This window comes from Trachurus japonicus, chromosome 4 (genome assembly GCF_045865225.1).
Source record: "Trachurus japonicus isolate A0001 chromosome 4, Traja_1.0".
Lineage (NCBI taxonomy): Eukaryota > Metazoa > Chordata > Actinopteri > Carangiformes > Carangidae > Trachurus > Trachurus japonicus.
The window spans coordinates 8,404,247-8,432,085 of NC_140910.1; the positions used below are offsets into that span (position 1 = coordinate 8,404,247).

At 41.2% G+C, this 27,839-nt stretch overlaps 3 protein-coding genes across 4 annotated transcripts; all 3 read right to left on the reverse strand.

The window, feature by feature from the left end:
* Positions 1–560: 560 nt before the first annotated feature.
* On the reverse strand, positions 561–7,740 carry rabggta (Rab geranylgeranyltransferase subunit alpha). Of its 2 annotated transcripts, none has more exons than XM_085773729.1 (17): positions 7,622–7,740; positions 7,226–7,262; positions 6,957–7,067; positions 6,199–6,323; positions 5,898–6,085; positions 5,502–5,759; positions 5,271–5,354; positions 5,089–5,171; positions 4,117–4,212; positions 3,275–3,380; positions 3,138–3,189; positions 2,967–3,055; positions 2,775–2,863; positions 2,568–2,684; positions 2,357–2,470; positions 2,114–2,201; positions 561–1,272 (listed from the first exon to the last, which is right to left on the reverse strand). In XM_085773729.1, exons 2-17 carry the CDS (start codon positions 7,226–7,228, stop codon positions 1,124–1,126), a joined length of 1,752 nt encoding a protein of 583 aa, XP_085629855.1. In that variant the 5' UTR covers positions 7,229–7,262; positions 7,622–7,740; the 3' UTR covers positions 561–1,123. The 2 variants fall into 2 exon arrangements, with proteins under 2 accessions (XP_085629855.1, XP_085629856.1); XM_085773730.1 differs by having other exon boundaries at positions 7,618–7,702.
* A 4,090-nt stretch (positions 7,741–11,830) lies between these two features.
* On the reverse strand, positions 11,831–16,625 carry LOC146988421 (GTPase IMAP family member 8). Its single transcript, XM_085775321.1, has 6 exons — positions 16,610–16,625; positions 14,885–15,601; positions 13,820–14,518; positions 12,383–13,163; positions 12,130–12,290; positions 11,831–12,049 (listed from the first exon to the last, which is right to left on the reverse strand). The coding sequence occupies exons 1-6, from the start codon at positions 16,623–16,625 to the stop codon at positions 11,844–11,846; spliced, it is 2,580 nt and encodes an 859-aa protein (XP_085631447.1). The 3' UTR covers positions 11,831–11,843.
* A 6,102-nt stretch (positions 16,626–22,727) lies between these two features.
* Positions 22,728–27,451, reverse strand: LOC146988422 (uncharacterized). The gene is made up of 7 exons (XM_085773737.1): positions 27,346–27,451; positions 26,006–26,451; positions 24,846–25,148; positions 24,412–24,684; positions 24,289–24,330; positions 23,013–23,097; positions 22,728–22,894 (listed from the first exon to the last, which is right to left on the reverse strand). Exons 2-7 carry the CDS (start codon positions 26,334–26,336, stop codon positions 22,747–22,749), a joined length of 1,182 nt encoding a protein of 393 aa, XP_085629863.1. The 5' UTR covers positions 26,337–26,451; positions 27,346–27,451; the 3' UTR covers positions 22,728–22,746.
* Positions 27,452–27,839: the final 388 nt, after the last annotated feature.

The following is a 27,839-nucleotide window of genomic DNA, read 5'->3' on the forward strand; positions in this document are numbered from 1 at the left end:
ATTAGTGGTGATGTCGCACTAAAGTAGTTTTTTGCTTTTTAGAGCATTTCACTGACAAATCAAAGCTTTTAGAATAAAAACCCAAGTTTCCAAGACATGAATAAAACTTTCAATTTGACTTGAGAGCTCTTAACAAGTCAGAAACTCAGCACTAGTATGGTTGTAGACTTTCAGTGTTCTTTCTTCTTTAGAGGTGAATCTGAATTTTCCTGTCAATTAGACTTGTGAGATGAACGCTACATATTTCCGATGATCTTTTCTTTTTTTTTCTATTCTGAGTTGTAAGGTGTGGTATTCTTAACATGCCATTTCAGTTATTCTCTTAAGACACTCCCATAGCATTGCTTTTGGTGACGGGTTTTCCATTTCAATATACTTTGACATCAGAGAAAGGTAAATATCAACTTGACATATTGCACAATCAAATTAATTAGGAAGACAGGCAGGTGGGTAACTAAAGACTGGATGAGGTGACACTCCTCTTGGCCCTGTCATATCGTGACACAGTGCATCTATTCATCTTTCTTTTCGTTGATAGAAAAACCACAAAGGAGACGTACTGGAAGGCAGTGACACAATGTGTGCTGTTTTATTACTGGATCTGTGACGTACTGTGCAACAGTATTTTGTCGTATATTAAATGCTTTAGACAAGCTTTTAAAAAAATTTGCGTGAGACCTATGCAATGCTCTGATGATCGGTTACTAGCTTTTCTTCTGACTCGACCGTTTTAAAGCTTATGAAGCAATAAGCCAGCATTGCTGCATGCCAATCCATACAGTCAGTTTACTCCGTTATCAGTGTTTCTGCATGCATTTGGGTGGGTTGTATTGAGGACATGGTACGCACACACAGTTAAAAGAAAAGCATTGGTTACTAAGCACTCACACACAGAAATCTAGACAGGGGGTTTTAGAGAGGTTTCCGCCATATGAAGCATGAGGCTTTGAGACCCGGTGGGGCTGCTGTGACTGACGTTCTCTCGCACAAGTGGAACAAACAGAGTCACAAGACACTTGAAAAAACACCCACTTGGCTCTTTCACAGACAAACACACTGGTGAAAGTGAAGTACAGCTGAACGACTGGAAAGACGGTGGCAGTGATTCCTGCCCTCTGCCCGATCAGAGCAGCAGGTCTGTGACTGACGGCAGCAGATCGGCCAACTCCGACTCGAAGTTAGCCGTCTGAGTGACGGGGTTGCCGCGGAGATCGAGCCGCTTCAGCTTGGGGCAGGAGGCCAGCGGCTGAAGATCTGCCAGTGTGAAGATTTCTGTTCATGCGGGTTAATGAAAACACCTACTCAGTGCTGTGGTGGCTGATATCAGTGGCGATGAATAGAGATATGACTCACGTATCCCCAACACAAGTGTGAAAGTAAGATCTGCATGACAAATATGTCACTGACACATGAATTAATTTCTTTTACTTAATTTACAATAATAATTATGTGTTCAGTCTGTCTCCCCTTCTTAAAGATGCTACTTGTCCTCTGAAATTGCAACACTGGTTTTGTTTACTCAATTTCTGCTTCATGTTTCAGGTAAAACCTAATTATTCATGCACTGAACTGTAGAGTCTTGTTACCACTGTAATTGTCTAACTCTGTAAACACCACCGTTGTGTGTCATGTTTTGCAGCAATGAAACTAGCACCATTGGAGCTTATTCACACATCACTCACACTGTGACATAAGTGAGATAAAATCTAAATGGACCCATATGACACTGTTGCTGCAGAGCTAATAACACCCTCACACTAATAAATCTGAATCTTACAACTATAATATGCAACTTTTCCACATTAACAAACCGTCTTTGAAAAAATTGACCAGTGTTATATAATTTTTGAGCAGTGTTCTTACAATTTGAGAGGTATATAATGTTTCTAGTTTTAATATCCTGGTCCATTTGTTATGAAGGGAACAGGACGCCTCTGTGGATAATTCAACTAAAACCTGCTGAACATCTGGTTCAGTTTTCAGAGAAACTATCAAATAAAAAGACAACAACTCCCATGATCCCACAGTGATGAAATGTGCGGTATAATAACAGCGACAACCCAGCAGCATCTTGACTCACCATTTTGCATCCACTAGCAACAATTAAGGATACTGTTATTCTTCAAGTCGACTTCCTCCAGTTTGGGAAGATGATGCAGTCCCTCCAGATGTTCTATGCAATTGTTACTGGCCTCCAAAACCTGCAAGTATGAAGAAATCATTTAACCAAAGAAAAAAAGTTATCAGCATGTATTTTTCCTGCTGTTATCTAACGATTACTGAACACACACAAAAAGAAAAAAGAGACATTGTTCATGTGAGAGAGACAAATGGACTTGAGCTGCAGCTTTCTCACCTCTACACACTGTAACATAGCAAACTGAGGGGGCAACCGCTGCAGCTGATTGGAGGACAGATTGATGTGGGTGACCAGTAACAGCTGGTCCAGGTGGCATAGAGTTGTCAGGTTCTATTACAAAAAAACAAAACATATGAGGGACGTCCATGTAGAGCAAACAGTGGATTTTAAATAAGCGAATATAGCCTTGTCATAATACTGAACCAACCCTGTCAGAAATGCTGAAGACGCGCACTTCAGCGTACTCCATTTTCAGGATGGTGTTTTCAATCATAAACTTGCTGCACAGGTCACTGTAATACGCAGAGCGCATGGAGTCCACCTCCTGAGGGAGAGAATGAGAGCGTTCAGTCTGTGACATCTGAAGTGTTTCAGCTTAATTTAATAGCACAGACTGTACATGGTTGGTTCTCACTTTCAGTGTTTGGAAATGAGCAAGCGTCTCCTTCTCGTATCCCAGAGGGTCTAGCGCCCTCATCAGGAGGATAATGGTCAGTAAACACCCTGCCAAAGTAACGAGAGCAGTTCAATGGCCATGTGCAAACATCATGATTCTGTATTATGTAATAGTAAAGAATACAGATGTGATGAACTTAAAGGTGCTTACACTTATTGAGCGGCTCCAGTTCTTGTAGCTGATTGCATGATTGTAGCTCCGACTGTAACACTGAGGTCTTCTCTACTGAGAGTTCACTCCTACAGAGAAACAACTCACTCAGTTCTTACTCCTTTAAAAAAAAACACAACACATTGTGCAGCTCATGTGGCAAGACGGTACCTGAAGAGTTCCTGATCCGTAGCAGAGTCCCGACAGTAACTCTCAGTGCGACCTGCATGAGATAAAAATATATAATATATAATAAATATTTGAAATTCAGCCACAGAGCAAGTGTCAATATAATATATATGCATCACCTGTGTAAAGAGCACAGTCTCTGTGAGTGTGTTTCTCAGTCCAGTGCACGGTCAGATTGTGTTCGTTGGTGATGTCGCTTATTGTTCCGGGAGGAAGATCACAAATCTGATTCAGAGTTAAGGATTAGTGAAAAATGGGAGTTGGTTTCAAGTTTGTTTGTTTGTTTCTAGATTCAAATCACACAGTATCACCATCTACAGTCACAGTATCTGGAAAAGATATTCATGTGAAATAGTGAGAGAGCTATGGCTCGACCCATTTCCATCCCCAAGTGAGGAAAAATCAGGTGACTTGAAAGGGATAAAAGCTTTGACAATAGAGCTTGATTTTGGGTGATTATAAACCCCTCTATCATGTTTTAATTGTAGAAATAATCTTAAAAAATATATTAATAATAATCTTTTACTAATTATTAGATTCATGTTCTTCAGTACAAGTGGAATAAAGTCATAATTTCTAGCTCTTCGCCGCAGGAAGCTCCAACTGTGAGCGCTCCTGCAGCCGAGTGAAGACAGTGTCCTGCTGATCATCAGAGCAAGACACTCGTCCTCAAATCCTTCTACTCCGTCCTTCTTGTCTTTCTGACTGAGTCGCTGCACCCTGGGCAGCCTTAGAGGAAGCCCTGCTCTAACCCTACATGTCACAATAACATTCTTCTCCAGATCACTGATCAAGGTTTTTGTGATGAAACTCAAGCTGCAAATACCACAGCGGTTTATCAGCTTGAGGTATGTGTGGAGTGATGAGGACAGACTGTTACACTTAGGCAACACACATCGTCTGTCACATCAGTGTCTGTGGTGTAACCATCCATGTGGCGTGACCGAGGAAAAAAGGATACCCAGACAGGGCTGTGTTTGAAGCGCGGGTGGACACTCCTCCACTCCACCCTCTGGGGCTGACCGTCCAGGACCAGCAGCAGACCCACCAACTGCGCCTGACAGGCAAAAGGCATGGATGTTACATTTTTCCCTTTACACTGAGATCATGCTTTCAAAATACAACCTCACACATGAGATTTTTTTTTCTTAATTTTTCTTTAAAGGGATAGTTCAACATTTGGCAAATTGGCCCATTGCCATAATTCCAATAGTCTTAGTAGTAGGTTCGTTACCTTTAATTGTCAGTGCAAGCTATTTTTAGAACGGTGGAGCAGAGCCGTGAGCTGCTCAGAGTGATGCTACGGAGGCTAATGGGATTTCTTGGGTTTCTCATCAAACTCATCAAATACACAATTCAACAACTCCAAAACGCTCTGGTGGACAAGTTGTGACCTGCACATTCACCACACTATGAGATAATAACGGAAGGTTATGTTTTCAAGGCAAATGCAAAAACTGCTTGCTGAAAAACTGCCCCCGGCAGGAACACGCATCAGCGGTTTTGCATGAATTTACCTCAAAAACAACTCTGTCTCGTGACGTCCTGTTATTATCTCATAGCGTGGTGAATGTGCAGTAGAATACATGCAGTGATCCACTGCTGTTTCTGGTCTGTGAAAAATACAAAAGTAATATCTACTTTAACAGCACATGTGATATGTTTGCTAACTGCTCGTGTTTTTTATGTCAATATTTAATGAGGGACAATGTTTTCCTGCTGGGAGACAAATGCTCTCATTGGGCTTTTACCAGATTTCATCCAGAAATGTGCACGCATGAATTGTAGAGGTTGGATTTTGCATCAGTTTGAGCTGCAGATTGTTTTTACCAAACTGTGTAGAGTTTTGAAAAGTGAATACAACAGTCATGTAAGCCACTGTAACAAAAGCTTGAAAGCTTTATTTTGTAAGATAATTAATAAATACACTCACATTAACAGGCCTGGAGAAGGCAACGACTACTCTTTCCTCCTCCCTGCTGACATACACACAGCTGATCATCTCCTCACGCTCCGCTGGTAAAAATAAGTCACACAGTTTCATAAATAAACATAATATTTGCATCCACAGGTGAACTGGTACTTTCATACAAATCTATACATATGGACACTTACCTCTACCAAGCAGCCATCGATAGTAGAACCAAGCGCTCTGGTCGTTGGGATCGGTGAAGAAAGCGTTTTGTACAAGCTCATATTCTGAAAGAAACAGATGCCGAGTGTGTTGAGTTACACATAAAACATCAACGTGCTACAGTGAGTAGTGCTGTGCTGACCACATCTGGTGCTGCTGGGTATTGCTGACTACACACCTGGATATCTATTTGCCTGCCTTGTGAAGTTTACCTTTGAGTAGCTGCTCTTCGCAGACGCGATGGGAGTGAGTTTGCGGAGAAGGTGGGGGGGAGCTCTGGGGAGGCTTGCGGCACGGTGACGATGGCTCAGGAGACTCTGGGTGGAGCAGCGGCAGCAGGGTGCTGCGGTAGTGCCAGCTGGAGTAATTGGAAAAGTTGGAGCCAATAAGGCGATCAGTGAACTCCAACTCCTGGTCCACCGGCACACAAGACATCTTCACCACCATCCTGCGATAATCCCAGCAGTGGACTGGTCGAAGCAGGAGCAGCAGAGGTTAATTAAAACACGGAAATAGGTCAGGAACTGTCATAACTGGAAAAACAGGCATGATAATGGCTCCACATCCTCCATGTTTGTGCTTTTTCCTTTTACTACTCATTTACTCACAGTTGCGGTCGTCCAGGCTTAGGCAACGGTCACACAGGGTCAGCTCCCTGGCCCAATCCGGACGTGGCAGACGGGCTGAGACCCAACCTCGGTGGTGCCAACTGCCGTAGGACTTTGGGTTCATCTTCAGGCAAGACTCCAAAAACGACAGCTCCCCCTCATAAATCTTCTGCATTTCATCCTTCTCCCTGGAGAGGCCATCCAGACACAAAACCATTATTTTCTTTCTAAAAGTCTAAGTCTAAAAGTACTTGCCAAACAAAAAGCATCAGTTGATGTTCTGAATAATTAATGACTTTACTTCACAGACTCCAGGTGCATCAGGATCTCTCTCCTGTAGTTCCAGAGGGTTGCAAAGTCAGGATTCGATGATAGCAGCTGCTGGGTCAGCTGGAGAGCCTCATCATCACAAATACCCTCCCTCCTCTGTCAAACGAGTGAAAATGAGGTGTGTTGAGAAAATAAACAGAAAAGCAGACACAGGGAAGGAACATACAAGAAATAAGCAGTAAAAAAAAACAAAAAACACTAAGCTGGAACCGATTAACAGACATTTAGTTGATCAGAGCATTCACTACATGCTGAGTTTGACACTTAGGTTAAACACTGTACTTATACTGTTTATATCTTGAGTATTGCAATCTAAAGGATATAACTTGTTCTGTGTTTTTCTACATTACGGTAATAGGTTTAAAAGGCTCAGTGCTTTTGGGTTTGAATTTTGTATGAAACATCCCATTAAAAACACAAGCACATAATAAATTAATCAGGGAGTAGTTTCCAGACACAGACAAAAACACTTTTGATGGATGCACTAGTGAGTATTTACAGCAGCTGGATGATGATCAAAATAAACCAACATGGCCATGTTCATTGTAATGAGAGTACATGCCACTCAGATCAATACTGTGGAGGTGAACTCAAGTCTAACATGATTCAACTATGCAGGCAGTACTTGTCAGTAGGATTGGTTCATTAACGCTAAGTTGACATTTTCACTTGGTTTGATGACAATGAGAAAAACATAGAATCATCAGTTATCATGTGTCTTTAACAGACCTTGGAAAAACAGGCATCTCTTGCAGCCACATATATCTTTAGTTTCTTCTCTCGCTCCTTTCTTTTCTCCTCCTCCTGCTGGGCCGTAGACTTGATCTTCACTCGTCCGTGCTGTTAAAAGCAAAGAGAGCAAGAGGCACATCAGGTACTGTCTGCTCTGTCACTAAAAGCTTTGTATGAATCATTCATTGCTTCATGTGCAGTATCACATCAATGCAGAAGATACGCCTGCAATTCAAAAGCAAATGAGTAAAAAATAAACTTCTTACCATCCTTTCTGTTTGTGGGAGAGACTTCAGCAAAAATCTGTTTATGTGGGCACATGAAGGGTGATAATCAGGATTAGGCCTGATAACATCATCATGATGCCACAGACACACAGAGAGCTGACAGCTTCACACAGACGTTAACACATGTCAACATTAGGACCGACGTCGCATCAGTACGTGAGCAGTCAGTCCTCAGTAGAGTCAAAATACTGAACACAAACAGCCCTGCTCTGGAGTTAGCTCGATAATTAGCTCCGTTGTCAGCAGACAACACTGGGCTGGGCTCAGTCACTCTCCATCCAAGCAACACAGAATAACAGGAACGGCCGATGCAGAATATATTTTCATCAAAGACGAAAGCTGAACGCAGCATTATGTATCATGTAAAACACGTACCTGGTTTTCTACCTGGCCAGTTGTGTATTTTTCAGAGTGCAGTTTGATTTGTCATGTCACCATCAGCATTTCTAACGACTACAAATGTTCACTTCCGGCCCCTGTTAACTACGTCACGGAGACTCGCCCGCTGATAGGCTGACACGGTGGAGGCTGATTCCCGCGGTGGTCTGAGGCCCTCGAGTGGACATGTCGGCAAACAGCAACGCAGGCATAAAAGTGACAAAACCTCAGCGGGACGTGGTATGCAGGTACCTGAATGTTTATTTTTAACAGTAGTTCGTGGTTCAGGTGTTGAGTCCCGCTAAAACCTACTTGAAATCTCAAAAGGAGGTGACAAGGATTCGTGTCTCCCGGTAAGAGTTGAATAAAGTTAGCTAAAAGTCTGTGGAGATACAAGTTACAAGATTTTACGTTGTTGAGAGTGGCATATATTCATGTAAAATATTATTGTTACTTGAATTGCATGTTTTTAACATGGACCCCAGGAAGAGTGGCTGTTGCAGTAGTAACAGCTAATGGGGATCCAAATAAACAAATAAACAAATATGGTATCAGCGTTATATCGTGTAATTCCATGTCAAAAAAATCGCAGCAGTTTCAGGTTCAGTTCAGGTTCAGGTTCAGGTTACTTTATTGATACCCAAGGGTAAACTAGTTTTGCAGTCGAGAGTTAAACAAGCAACAGAAAACGAACAATCAAATCAGAAACAGGACACATAGAACACATACACATAAAACAAGAGACAGCTTGGGCTCGACAGAAAGTGCTGCAGTTCATGGAATAAATATAAAAAGTGAAAAAACATGAAACTAAAAACACATAATTAGTTTTAAAAAAGAAGAATTAAAAACACCAAGAGCAAAATTTCCTACAAGTTAAGAGTAACAAATAAAAGCAATGAGATAAAAAGGGGGATACAGCAGTTTGGCTAAATATGTTGGCAAAACAGGTTTGGGGTTTGCCAAAGATCTCTAAACAGTCTTTCGGTTTATCCACCCTGACACAGCAGAGCTAATGAAGCCAATACCTTTGTTTGTTTTGCAAAGGTTGGAAAAACACTACATAGAGAGATAAACACAAAAATCATAAAACCAAACCACCAACTTGGGTTAAGACAACAACAACAACAAAAGCTGTTTTAAAAAGAAAAGTGCATTGCGGAGTGCGGATTGATTGCACTTGGGATAGAGGACCTGTTTGTAACAAATAGAGAAATTAATTGAGTTTGAGAATTAAAGCAGAAGTAAGTGATCCGGTCGTTTTGGCTAATGCTGCGTTCCAGGCAGGCTTTTGAAACCGTAAGTTACAGCTTCAAGTCACAACTTACGACTTTGTAGCGTTCCAGGCAACCCACAACTCGCGTTTCTCCGACCTGTTTTACCTGTGAAAGTCACTATAACAGCCACTCGTAACTTCCGACCCGTGAACTCGTACCAGATCGAACTGGTACGACTTCACAGGTCGGAAAAACACGAGTTACGGGCTGCCTTGAACGCACCATAACGTCTTGTCAGCCAACGGAGTTAGCAGCCCCCGTCCTCGTCATGGATCTATTGGTCCTCGTCCCTACGTCACCACATTCACGCGCATCCCTTGGCTGCACACACAGCCCTTCATGCCGTTCTCTCTCCTCATTGGATAAAAATTGTAGGATACAAGAAAAGTTTTCTCCTCAGCTCAGAGCAGAGCAGAGTGACTGACAGACCCGTGTTTCCGTCCAAACACTCTATGTAAGTGATTGCTGTCGGAAGATATAAGTATTTACTTCTGCTTTAACTTTCTCTATTTGTTACTAAATGATATGTTAATAAAAAATAAGCAAAGTTCATTATCCCTCATTTAGAAACAGTCTATTGATGTGTTGGCTTGAATTGTTTTATAAAAAAGAGGCTGAAATAGCTGAATGTGACGATTTGTTGGCATTGTTAGCATCCATGAGGGCATTCCCTCTTCTGACTGAGATGCAGACAGCATGAGGGGAAATTGGTTTGTCACCCGAAACTGAGACATTTGCACCTGAAATAATAATAATAAAAAATAAAAAAAAAAGCACCAAAAGTTAAATATCTTTTATTAATCAAGCAGTCAGTTTGAATGACACTTTAAACAACATTAACATTTATTTTACCCATAGTTGAACTGGAATTTGCTTTCAGCATGTTAGGGCATAGAGGAGCATGATTTCTTTCTTTCTTTCTTTTTGTCCACTTAACTGGTCTTTATTTGCTGTGTTGTAGATAGCCTACATTGTGGAAAATGTGCACTCTGACAAGAGACATTAATTGATAACTTTCTATCATATATTTTTTATAACATAAATGCAAATATAGTGAGACAGTTTCCTGATTGTCTTTTCTCCTCTCTGAATTCCTCTGATACATTAAATGCAAATAAAATGGTGTACAGTTTAAAAAATAAAAAAAAGTCATATTCTCGAATCTTTGTCCATCAAAATCTACAATCATAACAAATAATAGACAACATGTTCAGTACTGTACATCATAAATACAATATATTGGAAGCTGTAGGTAAGTATACCAGTTCATTGGTTTGGCTGATTAATTGGCGCCAATAGGAACGTTTTTATAAAGTATCATTATCAGCAGAATTATCAGTTTGCATAGTGGCCAGTAGCTGCATACTCTCCACCAGTCGCACATTGAGTATAAATAAGGGTAACACAGTTGTGTACCTGAGATAATTCATAAGAGCATGGTATTAATACTTGCTAAGCTTTGACCAAGCTGTCTAGACTGTCAACTTGCAATGTGCTTTTTTAAAAATCAGGAATCCTAGTTGTTTATATTATTGCAAAAGTGAGGAGGAACGTATAACATACTCAAAATGGAATAGGTAGCCTAATATATTACAATACAATTACTGTAAAGTCTTGTAGCTAAGTAACGTGTAGAATACAATATTGTCCCTATAACAAAAACCCACGGCTACCACACTTCTCATACCCCTTTCCCACTGGCCAAAAAACCCGCTAACAGTCGGCTTTTGGTGGCAGTGGGAAAGGCACGTCGACCCGCGTCAAGCGACTCGGCAAGCAACGCGGGTTAAAATCGGCTTCATTCGGCTCGGCTCGGATCAGCTTGCAGTGGGAACACCAGACTCGGGTCAACCCGCTAATTTACGTGATCACGTTGAGCGTTATGTGACCTCCACGTCATCGTGCCGGTCGTGTCTCATATCACGTACCAAAACAAAGTTCTGCTCGCATTCGAGACTGGGATCAAAAGATCAAAGAACACTGACCAAAAACAACTGAAAAAAAAAAGAAGCAACAGTCTGTTTAACTGACGTGTTGTGCCGCGGACGTCCGTCTGGCTGTCCTCCGCGGTCCTGGTGCTCAGGTCAGCCAGACGCCTCGTCGGACCGACCTCACTCCGTGGCAGGCGGCTGTGGCATGAGACACGGTGTTTGTCACACCGCGGACATTTATGCTCTGTCTGATCCCCCAGCGGGCGGCTCATTTTGGGGTCAGACTCGGCTCATTTTGGTCAATGGGAAAGGGGCCAAATGTCGATTGTTAGCGCATTTAAAAAACCTGCGTCGACCCGCTAATTTTAGTGGGAAAACGGCTTATGTCACAAACTTGCTTCCCTTCGGTGTAAGCTATTTTTAGAACGGCGGAGCGAAGCAGCAGGCTGCTCAGAGCTACGCTACGGAGGCTAAAGGAATTTCTTGGTTTCCCTCATCAAACTCATCAAATACAAAATCCCCAAACTCCAAAACGCTTTCATGGACAAGTTGTGACCTGCACATTCACCACGCTATGAGATAATAATGGAACGTTACGAAACTGAGCTGTTTTCGAGGTAAATACAGGGTAAATGCAGAGACTGCTTGCTGAAAAATTGTCCCTGAACGCAACGCGCATCAGCGGTTTTGCATGAATTTACCTCTTAAACGGCCCTGTCTCGTAACATTCCGTTATTATCTCATAGCGTGGTGATTGTGCAGCTCACAACTTGTCCACGAAAGCATTTTGGAGTTGTTGGGTTGTGTATTTGATGAGTTTGATGAGGGAAACCAAGAAATTCCCTTAGCCGCATAGCACAGCTCTGAGCAGCCTGCTGCTTCGCTCCGCCGTTCTAAAAATAGCTTACACCGACAATTAAAGGTAATGCACCTACTGCTATGACTATAGCGATTATGGCAATGGGCCAATTTGCCAAAATGTTGAACTATCCCTTTAATCACTGAGGAATATCAGCTTCTGTCAAAGTCCAACTCGTCCTGTGGTAGAACAGATCTGTACCCTGACGTCTGAGAGAAGTTGAGGGTCAGGTGGTTCTCTGCATTTCTGCTGATCTGGAGCGTAGACAACCAGCCCAGAACTTTGTCAAAGTTGTCGGAGGAGTTCCTCCTGCCTGATAAAGACTCAGCAGTAAACTGTCCTCGACTTTCTCCTGCCACTGGAAAAGCAGAAACGCAAATTGATATCTGTGCTCAGCATTTACATGTGAATGCTGAAGATAATATCACTTTTACTTACTGTCAGGAATCAGTCCATCCATACTGCTCTGAAGAACAGTCATGGATTTCAGAATGTTTTTATCCAGGTCTTCAATTTCCTGGCTGATTTTGGTGTCAATATTTTCCTCCTTCTCCTTTCCATCTTTCTTCTTCTGAACAATACCTCGGATTTTGATTTTGCTCATTTCGCCAACTGTCAACAACAATAATCAAAACAGAAGATTTAGACAAAAATGTTATGAAAACAAATCATCCTCATCAAAATATGGTACTCACTCTGTGCCTTGGGTTTCGTGCTGGTCTCCCTTCCTCTGATCTCTTGCAGATCAAGGAGTGTTTTCTTGAAGCCCAACATCAGCTCCAGCTCTCTCCTCCTGTACTCGTTCTCCAGTCGTTGCTTTAGTACATGTTTGACCTGCCTCCTCTTGAACTTGTTGTCAATTCTCAGGTGGATGTCCCTCATGTCAGGGCAGAAGAGTCGGCCATTGTTCCCTGCCACCATTTCCTCCATCTTTCCAAACAGTTCGATGACCTGACTGGTATCAGCTTTCTTCATATTGTTCATGACATGGTATTTGTTCTCACATTTGTCTACCAACCAGGGTAGATCACCAAGCTCCCTCTCGATGTGCTCCTCTACAGATCTATCTGCTAGTTTGTCTCCATATGTGAACAGGACTATTGTGTGTTTCCAGACAGTGGCATCTAGAAGGTTCATGTGTTCCTCCAGAGCGTCCCTGTGAACCTCCCTGAATGCCAGGTCCAAGGGGATGACCAGAAGAACAGCATGGACACCTAATGGGCTCAGTGAAAAACCCCTGACAATTTCTTTGTCCATCTCTTCAGTGCAGCGAAAGGTCTCGCTCCACCATCCTGGAGTGTCGATCACTGTGATTCTTCTGCCAGCAACATGCTCCTCATACACTTGACAGATTTCATTCTGATGAGTGGGAATCACTTCTTTTCGCAGGAGGTTATTTGCTGTTGCACTCTTTCCTGATGTCTTCTGACCGAGCATCACTATCCTCAGCTCCTGTAACTGATGTGTGTGATCTGAGAAGAAACCAAATGTCATTATAAGTAGAAGGACAGAATCACTTGAAGTTGTCATTTTGGTCCTGGTTGCAGGTGAGTGTGGCATACTGTATATTCCACTGCTAAAATCTGATTCAGTTTATGTTGAAGATTTGTTTGCACATGTATTGAACATCTTAGGTAAATAACAATTTGGTTGATTTTATGATGATCAATTTTTGACAATGAAAATTAATTAGCAAGAAGTTGTATGTATTTATTAATTGCATTCAAATTCCTTGTAAAGGATCCGGATGTGTGCCAAAGTTGAATGGGTTGTGCCCTGCCTCATAGCCCATCCTTCCATCTAGATCTGTACAAATAGTTTTAGTATTTTTGTGTAGTCATGCTGTCAAACAAACAAACCAAAGGAAAGGTTAAGAAATACACCATGATGATGCTTACTACTTCTACAGCTGCTCCACCTCTCAGCCCCACCTATCATCTCTTGAGTCTGCCGTTGAAATTCTTGAGTAATGAGGTCAGATTCTATACACCAAACACTGTTCTATAAGTTGTGTACAGTTTCCTCTTACTGATTTATTGACAACATATATGTAGTAGAAAATAAATAAATGACTGTAAAAAAGTAATACAAATCAGTTTATTCCTAGAGGATCTGACCCATACTGTACCTCTGAGGATTTTTCTTTTGGCCTTGACTTGACTTTCCCTCACTCTTGCCATTTCCTCCACTCTTCTTCTTCTTTCTTCAATGGTCTTAAATTTCTGCTCATCAGGAACAAAGTGGCTCCAACTATTTCCTGCTACAGTTGCAGTGATTTTCTCCAGCAACTCTGTGATTTGAGTACCATCATTAGTATTCTTGTTATCAATGACGTGATATCTGTTTCCACATTGTTCAACCAGAGACTGTAAAGCCTCTCCTTCCCCTTCTATGTACTCCTCTATGGTGCGTGATCCCAGCCAGTCTCCTCTTGTAAAAACTATGATCGAGTGTCTCCATACTCCTTCCCCAAGAAGCTCCACATGTGATGTCAAGGCATCTAGGTGTTTGCCATTGAAAGATGCATCTGCATCTATCACCACCAGGAATATGTGGGGGCCAGGGGGGCACAGAAACATGCTGCACACCAGTTCATCTTTGATGACTTCAGGAGTGTCAAACGCAGGGAAGCCTTTCCACCAACCTGGTGTGTCCACAAGAGTTATTTTAGTTTTAGCTACAGAGCCACAGTGGACCACTGAGTGCTCTGTTCTTTTCCCAGCTTCTTGCTCTTTGATTCCCAAGATGGCATTCCCCAATGAGGTCTTCCCAACCCTGCGGCTTCCCAAGAGAATCAGCTGAAGTGATGGGATGTCTTCCATCTCTTCTGTTATCAGACATAATAAAGCTTGATTAGTCTTTTTTTTTCAGTTTACATTTTTGTTTAAATGTTAAACTCTACTATAACAGGTTATAACTGTATGAAGTAGGCTGACATTCTGCAAACTATTATTCACTTTGTTGTTGAGGACTGATACCAGCCTCATATCTTTCAAGTTAAAGCTGCTGTCAACAGATGGTTAGCTTAGCTCTTCATAAAGACTGGAGCCAGAGGCAAACAACGGGCTAGCTCTTGTATCATCCATTAAGTCACTGGTCAGTGGCAAATTGTTGTTTTGACAAATACTTTTTGTACTTTTATACCTGTGGGCAATGATTCAGGAACATGCAAGGAAGTGTTTGTCACACTCACCTGAAAGGAGTGATCTCATTTGTTGTTTTTGTTCTTCTGCCCTTCTCTGTCTCAATTTCGCCCTTTCAGCCACCTCTTGTTGCTTCTTTTCAATGATAGTAAAGGTCTGTTCATCTACTTGATAGAAGGTGCCATTGTTGTCACTGACCATTTCATCTATCTTCTGCAGCAGCAGTGTCACCTGAGATAAGTTGTCTTTGTCCTTGTTGTTAAACACATGGTACCTGTTACTGCACCTTTCAGTTAACCACTTGAGTGCATCTCCCTCTCTCTCTATGTGCTGCTCTATCGTCTTCTTCCCAAGGTAATCCCCACAGGTGAACAGCACCATGGTGTATCTCCACACACGCTGCCCCAGGAGCTTCATGTGCTCCTCCACAATCCTCCTCTGCTCAACTGAGAAAGCTGAGTCAATCGGGATTACAAGGAGAAAAACCTGTGGTCCGGGCGGACACCTGGATGGGTTAAGTTTAAACCTTTGCTTGTCTCCTTCTGGGATATCTGTGAGGGAAAAGGAGCTCTTCCACCCTGGAGCATCAACCACAGTGAGCCTCCTGCCCTCCACTATTTCATGTCTAACCTCAGACTGAGCTGTTCTGGTTCGGCCACACTCAAGCCTTTCCTTTCTCAGTATTGTGTTGCCAGAAGAACTCTTGCCAGCCCATCTTCCGCCAATCAGGATAAGCCTGACCTCCGGCAAGGAGGTCTCTTTCTCCCCTGAAGAAAGAAAAAAACGTAATATGAGAGAGAATCTATCATTCAAAATTATTAGTGTGGACAAAATTATACAGGACTCTTAGTGGGGTGAAGAAAACTTAAATAAGACCTAGCACCATCCAAACTAAAGTGACAGACTTATCACAACAGATGTATCTGCTGTTTTACATGACTGACACAACAGAAATACTGTGATGAACTTGTTCTTGTCTTGTCCCTCAGGGCTTTTGTGGCAGTTATTTTTGACTTTGTCTCTTTCATTTGTGAGATGTGGTCTAAACAATAATAGAGATGTGAGAAAAAACCTGAGCCTTTTTAGCATGAACCAAAACAAATTCTTTTGTGAAGCAGATAAAGAAAAGGCTACAAAGAAAACAAAGGCTGAGAATGACTGATTCATGATAAAAATATGCAACCGAAACTGAGAATGTTATCACGTCAGTGCAATCGTAAATCGTACTTGTTGTGATTTAGCCTGATGTACAGAGGCTGTATATTGTGGATATGATACTGACCCATACAATAATGAAAGAGGTTTAGAATATTCTTTCTACTTCTAAAAAAAGACACACAAACAACCTCAGACATTAACACTGGGGTGAAGTTACAGTGAGAACAAAGTATCAAGAACCTGTTGGTTCACTGGTTTACTGGTAAGGAAGTTAATTACAGGATAATGTTCTTCCCTGACAGAAAAACATGCAAACGTTCTGTTGACTTCTTTGTGTCTTCTGTCTTGGCATATTTTACCTTTACAGCTTTGCATTAATACTATACTACAAAGTACAGTTGTAGTTGTGAAGTTTTACATGTTGTTTACTGTTAGTGGACTTTATCTCAGAACAGGCTACAGATTACATTGAACATTACATGTTGTAATCAGAATAATATAAAGATAGAAAAAATATTTGTACAACATGCAGAGTCCCTGCAGTGTCCAGTAAAATGCTCTCTTACAATGCAGTTACAGTATCAATTGATCTCCAGCAGCTCTTGAGTCACACTAACCTTGATTGTTTTCCATTTTCTCTGTTCTTTTCTTCTGAGTTACCTCCAACTGGATCTCCCCGAGGGCTCTACTGTGGTCATCTGTCTCAAGGTAGAAATTTCTGCTTTAAGCTATTTTTGCTGTCAATTCAGCCAACCTTACACAACGACAACAAAACAACTGCACTCAAGCGTCAGTTGGCTGTCTGAGGCGGTCACTAAAGTAGTTTAACTGGTTTAACTGGTTCTGCTCAATTGTATAAATACCTGAAGTGAAGTGAGTGCGAAAGAGTACGGAAAATGAAATCTCTGCACTCAGCTTTTCAAAGAAGTAGACGTTATTAATAGACGGTGCAGTGTATTAAACAGTGTGCGCACTGGGGGAAAAAGACAGACAACAGAACACAGCATGTTTTCAGCAGTCCTTTGGTATCTGATTTCTATTACTGTCCATATATGTTTGCATTTTGCGACTTTGAACATCATAAAAAAAATAGAGTTTTCTCATTTATAATTTCATGTACACAAGTGTACTATTACAGTCCTTGGGTGAGAATGATTTGTGCACTCGTCTAGATTCTGTGTCACAATGTGCTCTTTATACCAAATTTAATTCACATGCAATACACAAACAATCAAAGAGAAAGAAAGAATGAATACGGTATATCACAAAAGTACATAGAAAAAGAAAATGTTCAGTGAATTGTCCTGATTATTTTTTAAACTTAAAACTTAAAACCTGACTAAAAACTAGAGTTTCTCACATGATTAACTATTAATCAGACATGATTTAATATTTATTAAGGTTCTTAAACATGATTGGTTTTTAATATACTTTTTAAACATGATTGCTCAAGTCAGGTTCCCAGTGGAGTTTTTAAATAATCATGATTATGGGGTAAAAGCACTTTTTTCACCAGTTGCCCTGTGAAACTCTGAAGTGAAGTGGCCACATTGTGCATGTGTCTGCTGCATGGTACTGTAGTACGGTATCCCATTACATTTTGAAATTCAATCTTGCTAAGTCAGTGCAGTTTTTATAAAGGATAGTCTACATCCCCTTTTCTTTACTGTATGAATACAACTGAGTTACCTCATTGTATCCTCATTACCTAATATGGAAGGCCATCACATGTTATCCTTTCCTGCAAGCCTGTTTGTTCATATTCCTTCACCTGGACTCTCTTTAGGGGTTCAGCTTTACACTAAAACCATTATGACAATGTGAGGACAGTGACATTAGTCCCTTAAAAAAAGTAAGACAAATCTAGTAGAGTTTAATTACTGGGATATGTTACACTTTTATAATAGAAGCTTCAGAATTGCATTAATATGCTACAAAAAGTACGTTAATAGTGTTTGGTACATCTATGTCTGAATCTTTTACCCACCTAAGTCACTTCACTTTCTCACTCAGCAGCTTAGCTGGTGCTTAGGTTTCTGAACTTAAGGCCATCGCTGCCCCAGAGTACTGTATCATATAATAATTTCATAATATTGATTCTAATATTGAATACGACTGGAAGCTGTATGATTCTATCCACTACAAATTTCCAAGGTGCAATGCATTTTCTTATTTTTAAGTGTGCTGAGACTATTCCTGTTGAAGTCCAAGTCGTCCTGTAGTGGAACAGATCTGTACCCTGAAGTCTGAGAAGTTGAGGGTCAGGTCGGTCTCTTGATCTGGAGTGTAGACAGCCAGCCCAGAACTTTGTCAAAGTTACTGGTGGAGTTCTTCCTGTCTGATAAACTGTGCTGGACTTTCTCTTTTCACTGGAAAAACTAAAATCACAATTTGATATGACTGTGCTCAGCATAGTTTCTTACATGTGAATGCTGAAAATAATATCATTTTTACTTACAGTCAGGAATGAACACGTCCATACTGCTCCTTGATTTCAGTATGTTTTCGATCTCCTGGCCTTTTTTGGCATCTATTGTCCTCCTCCTCTTCTTTTTTTTCTCTTTTTTTATTTTTTATTTTTCACAAAAGAAAATACAGTCAAAAGAAAATACAATCAGTAAAGCAATAAAGGAGAACAAAACAGCCAGTCACATCGACAACAACAGAGAATAAAAAAAATAAAAAAATAAAAAATACAAGACAGAACAAAACAGAACAAAAATAAGTAGGCCCCAAACAACCAAAAACAGGTATGTCCAAAGACATTATATCAAAATGGGCACCATAGTTCTATCACAAAATCACAAACAGGGACGATACTGCCACACCAAATTCTTCTTCTTCTTTTTCCCCCACGCATTCCATAGCAGTTAGAAAACAAGACCACATCCACCTCCTCTTCATCTTTCTTCCTCTGACCATTGATACCCCAGTTTCTCCATTCCGAAGAGCAAATATTGATAATCTTAAATACTGATTTAAGCTCATAATCTTAATTGTTTAAATCAAGGCCTGTAGTATTTGGATCATCATTTCTGAAAAAGTAGCTGTGCCTGATTTTGTAGCAATAATTTTAATGTGTCAGACACATATTTAAAGCAGAAGTAAGTGATATATTTGTGTTAATATAAGTCTTAAATAGTTATATCTTCCGACAGCAATCACTTACATAGAGTGTTTGGACCGAAACACGGGTCTGTCAGTCCCTCTACTCTGCTCTGAGCCGAGGAGAAAACATCCTATCCTACAGTTTTTATCCAATGAGGAGAGAGAACGGCATGCAGGGCTGTGTGTGCAGCCAAGGGACGCCGTGAATGTGGTGACGTAGGGACGAGGACTGTTATGGTGCGTTCAAGGCAACTCGTAACTCCGACCTGTGAAGTCATACCAGTTCGATCTGGTACGAGTTCACGGGTCAGAAGTTACGAGTGGCCGTTATAGTGACTTTCACAGGTAAAACAGGTCGGAAAAACACGAGTGGGTTGCCTGGAACGCTACAAAGTCGTAAGTTGTGACTTGAAGCTGTAATTTACGATTTCAAAAGCCGGCCTGGAACGCAGCATTAGCGAAAACGACCGGATCGCTTACTTCTGCTTTAAAGATCAGTTAGGATATAAGAATCAGATTTCACTCTGCATCTACTCTGGTAAAGTTGTGCTTTGCTTTTCTCCTCCATTTTTGCTAATTATTTTAGAATTTAGAATTTTTCATTTATTTTCCATGCTCATTAGTGCTGTATCAAGTAGATTTTTCTGAAAATCAGATAGTGCTACCTACCTTGCTGACAGAATACTTTACGGTATTGCTTGATTAACTTACCCCAGTGTAGTCTTCTCACAGTTCGTTTTTACCAATGAGTCATCCTTAAATGCAGAGGTTAGATGAATTCTGTCTCAGTCCGTCTGCATCAAAAAAGCATTTCACGTAGCAATGACAGTATGCACTGAATTATCAAAATTGCAGAGGCTAAAGTTTACAGCAAGCTTGTCTGAGCTTGAACTCTCAGCTGATGTGAGCTGAAGAGAGGAGCACATCAATCAGAATGCAAAGATGTTGAAGTTGAAGAACATCTTCTCATGATATGTTTTAAAAACTTTTGTAGTCTGAGCAGAATATTTTGGATCATGTGTGAAAATAAGTGAAGTCACAGCTGTATTATTGAACAGAGCTCTGAGCTCATAAGAACAAGCTCATTTGTCAACATTACATGCCATTCCTTATAGGTGCATTTCTTATGCTTTATGGCTGAACCCTGAATGAGTCTCTTGCTTGTTTTTTTTTTTTTTTGCACAGGCCACAGATTCTCCTTCAGCATGTCTGATGGTGGAGCCTGTATTAATTTTAATATCTGCCCCATCACCTCCCTGCGCTGGAGTACTGAACATTCTCCTTAAATGCTCAAGACATTTGTTAAAGGATTTTTGGCAGACTGATGCATAATTTAGATGGCATTGGATGATCTTGTGTTAGTATCCTTACTTGTGCCTGCACACTGACTTATACTTCTCATTATAAGGGTCCCTCAAGTGTAGCCCTCACAGATAAAGAAATGTGCTCACTGACAGAGCCAGCATTTTGAATATTATCAGAAATGAGCACATTTGTTTTTTATGTCAGATTTCCTGCACACCATAATGAAAAGACAGTAATAAAATCCACTCTAATCAGGTTCCTCTTCTGTTTCCCGTGCAAACTATAAAGAAATCGGAATTACATCAAAACCAAAGATATACTGCATGTGGTATTCATCTGTAAACCTACTGTATATTCCTAGGTGAGACATGCAGTTCACCATGCCATGATTTATCCTGACATATGGTTTTACCATTTTCTTTTCAGTCTATGAAGTGGATAATTATTTAGAGGATCTGTGTATGTAATGAAATATTGATTTTTAGAAGTGTGATGGTTGCAAATCGCAGCAACATTTGACAACCTCAACAAATTAAATCTAATAATGTGTGCGACAAATGAGTCTTTGTTACTTTAATTAATTATTTCATGAACATCTTCTGAATTCAAGTTCTCAGGGACTCTAACAATTAAGAATATTTATCAGACACATTTGAACAATAAGAGAACGGATCAGGGAACAAACTTTAGAACTACACAGAACACATTTTCATTGTGATTTTAAAACAGTGGGGAAAAGGATGTGATTTGAATGTATTGTCAAAATATCAGGACAGAATCTTTAGTACTTTTTAATACAGAAACATTAAAGGGACAACAAGGAGTTTGTATTTGGTTATAAAAAAGTCTCATATTAATGTGGATGAACCTACGTTTCCCACACTTGTTAATGGGTCCGTTTTCGATAAATATATTGTTTTGTCATTATCGTTATTTTGTTATTATTATTAGCTGGGCGAGCATTTCCTACTTTCGGATTCACGGATGCTGCCCGGCGGCTCATGGGAATAACACCGCTGAATTGCCGTTTATGGTCAGAACTACAAAGGTATCTGATCGTCATGGGAGGCTCATGGGAAATGTAGTGTGAAAACACTTTGCTTTCCAAAACTCCTCGTTAGGCCTGGGACGATAATAAATTTTGCTGGACGATATATTGTCCCACAAATTATTGACGATAAACGATATTATTGACACATTTTTTTGAGAACAAATTAACCACTAATATAATAATATTTAATAATAATGCAAGTAGACCCTTTTAAATGCGATACACTTTTATTTCTCATGTGTATTTATTTTTAACCATTGTAACTGGAATGACAAGAACTTATATAGAATAAATAAAATAAACAAAAAATAATAAACAGTGCAGTGCAGCTCTTCTGTCCAATAACGTTATACACCTGAAGCTCCACTTTTCGTTCAAACAAACTAATATGACTTCCACAGATGTAAGATTTCATCAGTGAGACTAGCATTTATCTCCTAAAAAGTATTAAACCAGCCGGCGGTAAACCTCTAAAAACCTGCTGATAAAATAGTCGTTTTCTCCCCCAATGACGGAGGTTGACCGGCCCGTGAGCTGCTGCAGACCATAATACATCCATGCTGCAGACTGTGGGAAGCCCCGCTCCTCCTGCTCGCTGCTACCACATTAGCTCCAAAAACGTCGGAGGAAATCTCCTAACAGGCGATATGTGGATAAACTGACCACAGACTGGGGATCTAAACTGTGACTTTCTCGCATGAAAAAATATTAACACTTTAAAAAGTGACGTGTTAACAGCGCGGCAGCAAGAAGTACGGTAAAATAGCTTTTAGCTGCTTAGCTTTACAGCTAGCGCTGCCGGTTGCTGCCAAATGCATGCTGGGAAACAAAGAGCCTGGATGACTGAGAAGAGGGTTCACTCCTTTCATTCTGCTATGAAACAAACGGCCCAGGTGCTGAGACCGATGCAGAGTGAAGCCTCTTGTCATCCAGCCTGGTTGGAGGCCAGAGACCAGGAAAACAAATACGTGCGCATGCACATGGCGATTTATCGAAGCTGGAAAAACTATCGAGTTCATTTTCATTTATCGTGCGATTAATTGATTTATTGATTATCGTCCCAGGCCTACTCCTCGTTGTCCCTTTAAACAAGGTATATTTTTAAAATTTAAGTTTTTTCAACTGAAACAAAATTTTAAAAACAGGCCCAGAGCAGACCCAAGTCGAAGAGGCAATGTGACCATCAAAAACTACAAACTGTCCTTGCACTCAAAGCAGCACTGACTGAATCATTTGTTTCACTCTGTTTATTGTCTGTATGTCTCAGGTCCTCTCAGCGCCAGGATACAGCTACTTATCCAACAGATTGGACATCTCCATCCAGGACAGGTCCCACTGCACTTCAGTCACATCCTGCTTGGTTGCAGGTAACACCTGTGCAGGTATTTCCTGTTTGTAAAGTGGCCAGCAGCTACTGCAGCAGTAAAACTTCTGGTACCTTCAAACAAACAGAAATATCAGCAGTGAACCATTTTTTGAGATTCTCATTGAAAGTATATTTAATTAATAATAAAAGGAAACAGGAAGTACAGAGGGCTGAAGGTGCGGTAACTGACCTGTAGTGACACACTAAGCAAACAATAAGAGGAATGAGGAACAGAAGCACACCCATGCTTGAAAGAACGATCCATTTCCAGGAGCCTGATGAACACAACAAATAATATTCATTCAAATGTCTGTGGGTGTCGAGACCATCAGCTGAGTTTAACCAGAAACTATACGTCACTGTCTATTACTAATTATAGTCTACGGTGCAAACAGGTGGTTTACAGTTCTGACTCATGGGATTAACAGGCCAGATGCTGATGTTGAAATAAAAAGCGGAAACAGAGAGAGAGAGAGAGCGGCAGAATTCCATTCTATTATTGTTAATCACCTTCTAATAAGTGCACCATGCTTTGACCTGAATGGACTTTGTGTTTTTGTTGATTTCCTGTTTTATTTTGAAGTAGCGTTGCCTGTGTATCCACTGTTTGTTTTACATCCTTCCTGACACAGTGGTTGTCAGCTGCACCCTGTCCTTCCCTGTTCCCTCCTCCGTTCTCCTCCTTTTTTTTATGTATAGTCTCTGTACTCTCAGTTGTTGTTGTCAGTCTGTCTGTCTTGCTGCTGTCTCCTGTGTGTCCTCATGTCTCTGATCTCTCCTCCTCCTCGTGTTTCTGTGGTATTCAGTTTCCTTTTCATGTTTTACCTGTGTTTTTTAGACTTTGGACTTTTTTCTGCCTTGCACTGGCTTTGTTTACCTGTTCTGCTTTTTTGTGTTTTGTTTTTTAATTTTGATCTGGGGCCTTATGACAATTGTGTGTGTTTTTGGGGTGTTTTTTTTTTGTTTTTTTTTAATAAATCATTCAACAGCATCAATACTTTAAACACAACAACAAGTCACTGAGTCTGGGGGTGTAAATGTTTTTAACAGGAATGAGGGCACCTTCCATCACTGGAGGCATCTGCCTGATGAAGAGAGACAAGGCAGGAGGAGGAACTGATAACTAAAAAGTTGTCCTCAATCATGGCCGACGAAGGATTTACATTTACATTCTCACTTTTCCCCAGAGTGACTTACTGGCAAGGGAGCACACTGAAGCCTCAGGGCAGTAGGAGACCTTAGTGTATAAAGTACTACATCTAGGACAAGTTCAAGTGCAAGCAGATGGTGTGAGGAAGTGTTTGAGAGTACAAAGTAAGTGTGAGTTAGACATGTCAGAGTGTGAGCGGAGGTGCTCTGTGAAGAACTGATTAATGGTAATCAGCTATTGAGCATCATCCATACAGTAAATGTAGTAGAAAGCGTGACAGTTTGCTTTACCCAAGAAATATATATATATTTTTTACCACTAGTGGAGGCTGGTGTCGCTTCTGTTGATGTGAGGTTGTCTAAAAGACAAAACAGTTGACATCAGTCACAACTGTACTACTACACAGAGCAGAATGATGAAATAAAACCACACAGCTGACCTCTGTCAGGTCTCACTGATAACCAGCTCTCTGGACTCTCCATCTTTCTGTCAAGGGATGCACACTTGTAGAGGCCTTCATCTAACTGTGTCACGTTCTCAATGGTCATCTTTATCACTCCGCCTGAACTGGAAGAATTGGAAGTCTCTATTTGTACTCCGTTTTTAAAGAAGGCTGTTGAACCATGGTTTCCAGTCCGGTACTGACAAGACAAGACAACTTCATCGCCCGCAGATACAGGGGAAGCAGGTGTCTTCAGAACGATGTTACCATCTGTGGGACAAGGATAGGAGACAAGATTAACTCCTCGCTGCTTTTCAAAGTGCAATCATCAAATACAAATGTAAACCTGTGTTTGTCTAGACCATGCCCTGCTTTCTCTGAAGGCTTCTCCCTCAGTTTGTCCTTGAACATCACTGTTACACAAGACTCACAGCTTACTGTGATGCTGACTGCATTGCTGCGGCCCCCAGCGTTTTTACACCAGTACAGTCCACGGCTCTTGTTGGTAGCCATAAAGACAGGCCCCTCAGACTTATTTGCGCCAACACCACCCCCTGGTGGTGAAGAGGGGACATTGATGGCTCTGATGATCCCTGTTGCACGGTCCGGAGAGAAGTGCATCAGCTTCCAACCTGAGGAGTTAGTCTGAAGAGCAGGGCACTGCACCTTGAAGTGTTCCCCTCGGAGCATCTGTGTGGTGTTTGGAGTCAGAGTCAGTGAGGGAGGCAGCAGCTCTGGAGGAGAGAGATTGAGATGCAGGTTTCGCCTGTGTTGACAAATGGTTCTAATACTGAAGTACCATGCATCTGAATGCTGTACAAACACCACCTCATATCTTGACAACTTAAATGACATACTCTAGAAAAGCAGAGCTGGCTGAGGCTGATATTACACACTGTTCTCTCAGATATCCAATGCAGTATCAATGCTGCTTGCTATATTTCACTGCAAAGGATGAAATCCTCCTTTCACCAGATTCTTCTGATATTTGCCTCCACATTTTTTGCCATGACATTGGGAGCAGACACTCAAGTTCCCCTCAGGATGAACCTTCAGGACTTTGGTGATGGCAAAACTGGTGACATCCTCATCAACTTCACCAGTATTTTGTTTAATGTATATTAGCATGTGAATGCTAAACTAAAATGAAAAATATTGTATTTGGTGAGCATCAGCCTGTTGGTGTTGTCACGGTAGCAGGTGGAGACTTAATACTAAGCCAATATATGAGATGACAATAATAACCACAGAAATCAAAGCAAACACACAATGAAACAGCAATAAGGAATACATTCTATTCATACTCAATATAGCATAGCAATATAGAATGCCAATATGTAATTTTAGCTGTTCACTGCACTTAAGTCAAGAAGGCATAAGATTGATACTGTAAACATGATTGAAAAGAACGCAACTTAAAATAGCACTGATAGAATAGATTAACGCTGATTTCATTGGCTGGTATAAATATTGAGTCTCTGCATTAGAAGACAGACTGGGACCAAAAAGCCTTTCCACTTGCATATGTTGCTCTGTGCATGTAGCAGAAACCTGATGCCACGCTGCAGAGGTTGCAGCAGCTGCTGCTCACCTGACACATTGAGAACAACCGGCAGGGCATTCACCACAAACACCGTCTTGTTCATCTGACACTTGGCTTGGCACCAGTACCTGTCCGCGTCCTCCCTTGTTACTGCAGTGATGGAGTAAGTGTCACCGGAGACCAGGTGCCTGGGGTGTGGAGCAGCGAGTGGTTTGGACCTGGTCCACCGGTAGCTCCTCACAGAAGTGCAGTTTGATTCCACCGTGCACTGCAGCAACACACTCTCACCGAGGTAGACGGTCGACCCCGGAGGCTTCACAGACACTCTGGCCCCCAGAGACTCTGCAGGAAAGGGAAACTCCATTATGGCCTCTCTCATGCTGTGGTCAATTATACTGTAAGAGCATGTCAGACAGATGCACGCTCTCTCTTCGTGTGCTTATCTGTGCCAGTACCTTCTAATGCAGCAACCTGGGGAAGAGATGCTGCTGCACCTGAAACACAGAATTCATTTGACTTAAAACACAACTCATACACTCATATTCTAACACAGCTGGTTCCTACACGTGTGGCATTTTGTGTGCGGTATGTGCAGCCCACTGTCACCCATCAATTAGGACCAAAAGCTCAGAATAACACATAGTTAATCATGGTCAACTGCTGAGTTTGGATTGTACAAAAAACCAAAGCATGTAAAGCAATAAAGTTCGGCTGTGCAGGCAGATTCAATATTTTTAACACCAACAAACTCAGCAAACTGGACCGTCACTGTATGACACTGCTTTGAAGGCAGAGACGATCTGAGCTCCATTTTCCACCTAACACACACAGTCGTATCAAAGTGTGTGTGTGTGTGTGTGTGTGTGTGCCCCAGTGTGACAGAGAGGAAAGCTTCCTGTTCTCTAATGAGACTGTTTAGACAGTTATTATCCCCATGGAAACAGAAGGAATGTGCTCAGATTTTCTGTATTTTCCGGTCTGACACTCAGACTCATGCAGTAACATAGTGGTAGGCCTGCTATAATGTGGTCATATTTGAACATAACTTGTGGTTGTCAAGTATGGAAAAGCCAACGGGATGATCTGGCAGCCCTGTTCAAATCATCTCCATTATCATTGAGATTTTTGGCTGGTGCACAAGATTTTAAATTTGCTCTGTCTGAATCTCCCAGCTGCAGGCTAACAGCCTAGTAAAATATATAGCACAGCATAACAGACTATACTGATAGCATCAAACAGCTTGGTCAAAGTCAGCAGCGCTCTGACAGGCACTTTTTAAAAGTACATGGACACTGTTTTATCCATCGGTAGATCTTTTCTAAAATGAGGCCACACTGAGAACTGTCTGAAAGTGTTAGTCAGTCAGGTTTCATCTGTGATATACTCACCCAGCATTGAGGAGATAAGGATGATGACGTTCATTCTGTTGAGGATCATTGTCCAAAATTAGATGTGCAACTGCTTTGTTCTTGTCTTTGAAAAAAAAAAAGGAGAGAGACAAAAATGGCACTGATTATTATGTTGAGATCCCACCAGAGGTGCAGTGTTGTTTTCCAGAGCAGGTTTTTATTTAGAATCTACAAGACAGAGGGTGATCATATCCCGTAGGAGGGGTTTCAGCTGACAATCACAGATAATTACAGACAGAGATGGTCATCTTGGTGGAGACTTTTCCTTCCTCTGTTAAGTAGTTTCAGGCGGAGACAAAATGCAGTGATAGACAGAATGACAGAGGCAGTGATTTTCAAACACAACACAATCTATTCACTATCAACAAGCACTTGTCTCTTTTCCTACAAATTCATCCTGTCAATGCTGAAATGCATTTATTCAGGCATTTCTACTTGAACGTGGATTGTTAGTCGAGTGTTTTTCATCCCTT

Coding starts and splice junctions, on each gene's coding strand:
- LOC146988422 (XM_085773737.1), bottom strand. CDS start 26,336: ATGAGAGAGGCCATAATGGAGTTTCCCTTTCCTGCAGAGTCTCTGGGG. Junction 25,149..26,005: donor GGTTGTTCTCAATGTGTCAG/GTGAGCAGCAGC, acceptor TCTCTCCTCCAG/AGCTGCTGCCTCCCTCACTG. Junction 24,685..24,845: donor AGTCAGCATCACAGTAAGCT/GTGAGTCTTGTG, acceptor CTTGTCCCACAG/ATGGTAACATCGTTCTGAAG.
- rabggta (XM_085773729.1), bottom strand. Junction 6,086..6,198: donor ATGCACCTGGAGTCTGTGAA/GTAAAGTCATTA, acceptor TGGCCTCTCCAG/GGAGAAGGATGAAATGCAGA. Junction 4,213..5,088: donor CCTTCTCCAGGCCTGTTAAT/GTGAGTGTATTT, acceptor TTTGCCTGTCAG/GCGCAGTTGGTGGGTCTGCT.
- LOC146988421 (XM_085775321.1), bottom strand. Junction 14,519..14,884: donor AATGAGATCACTCCTTTCAG/GTGAGTGTGACA, acceptor GTCTGATAACAG/AAGAGATGGAAGACATCCCA. Junction 12,050..12,129: donor GGATGGACTGATTCCTGACA/GTAAGTAAAAGT, acceptor CTGCTTTTCCAG/TGGCAGGAGAAAGTCGAGGA.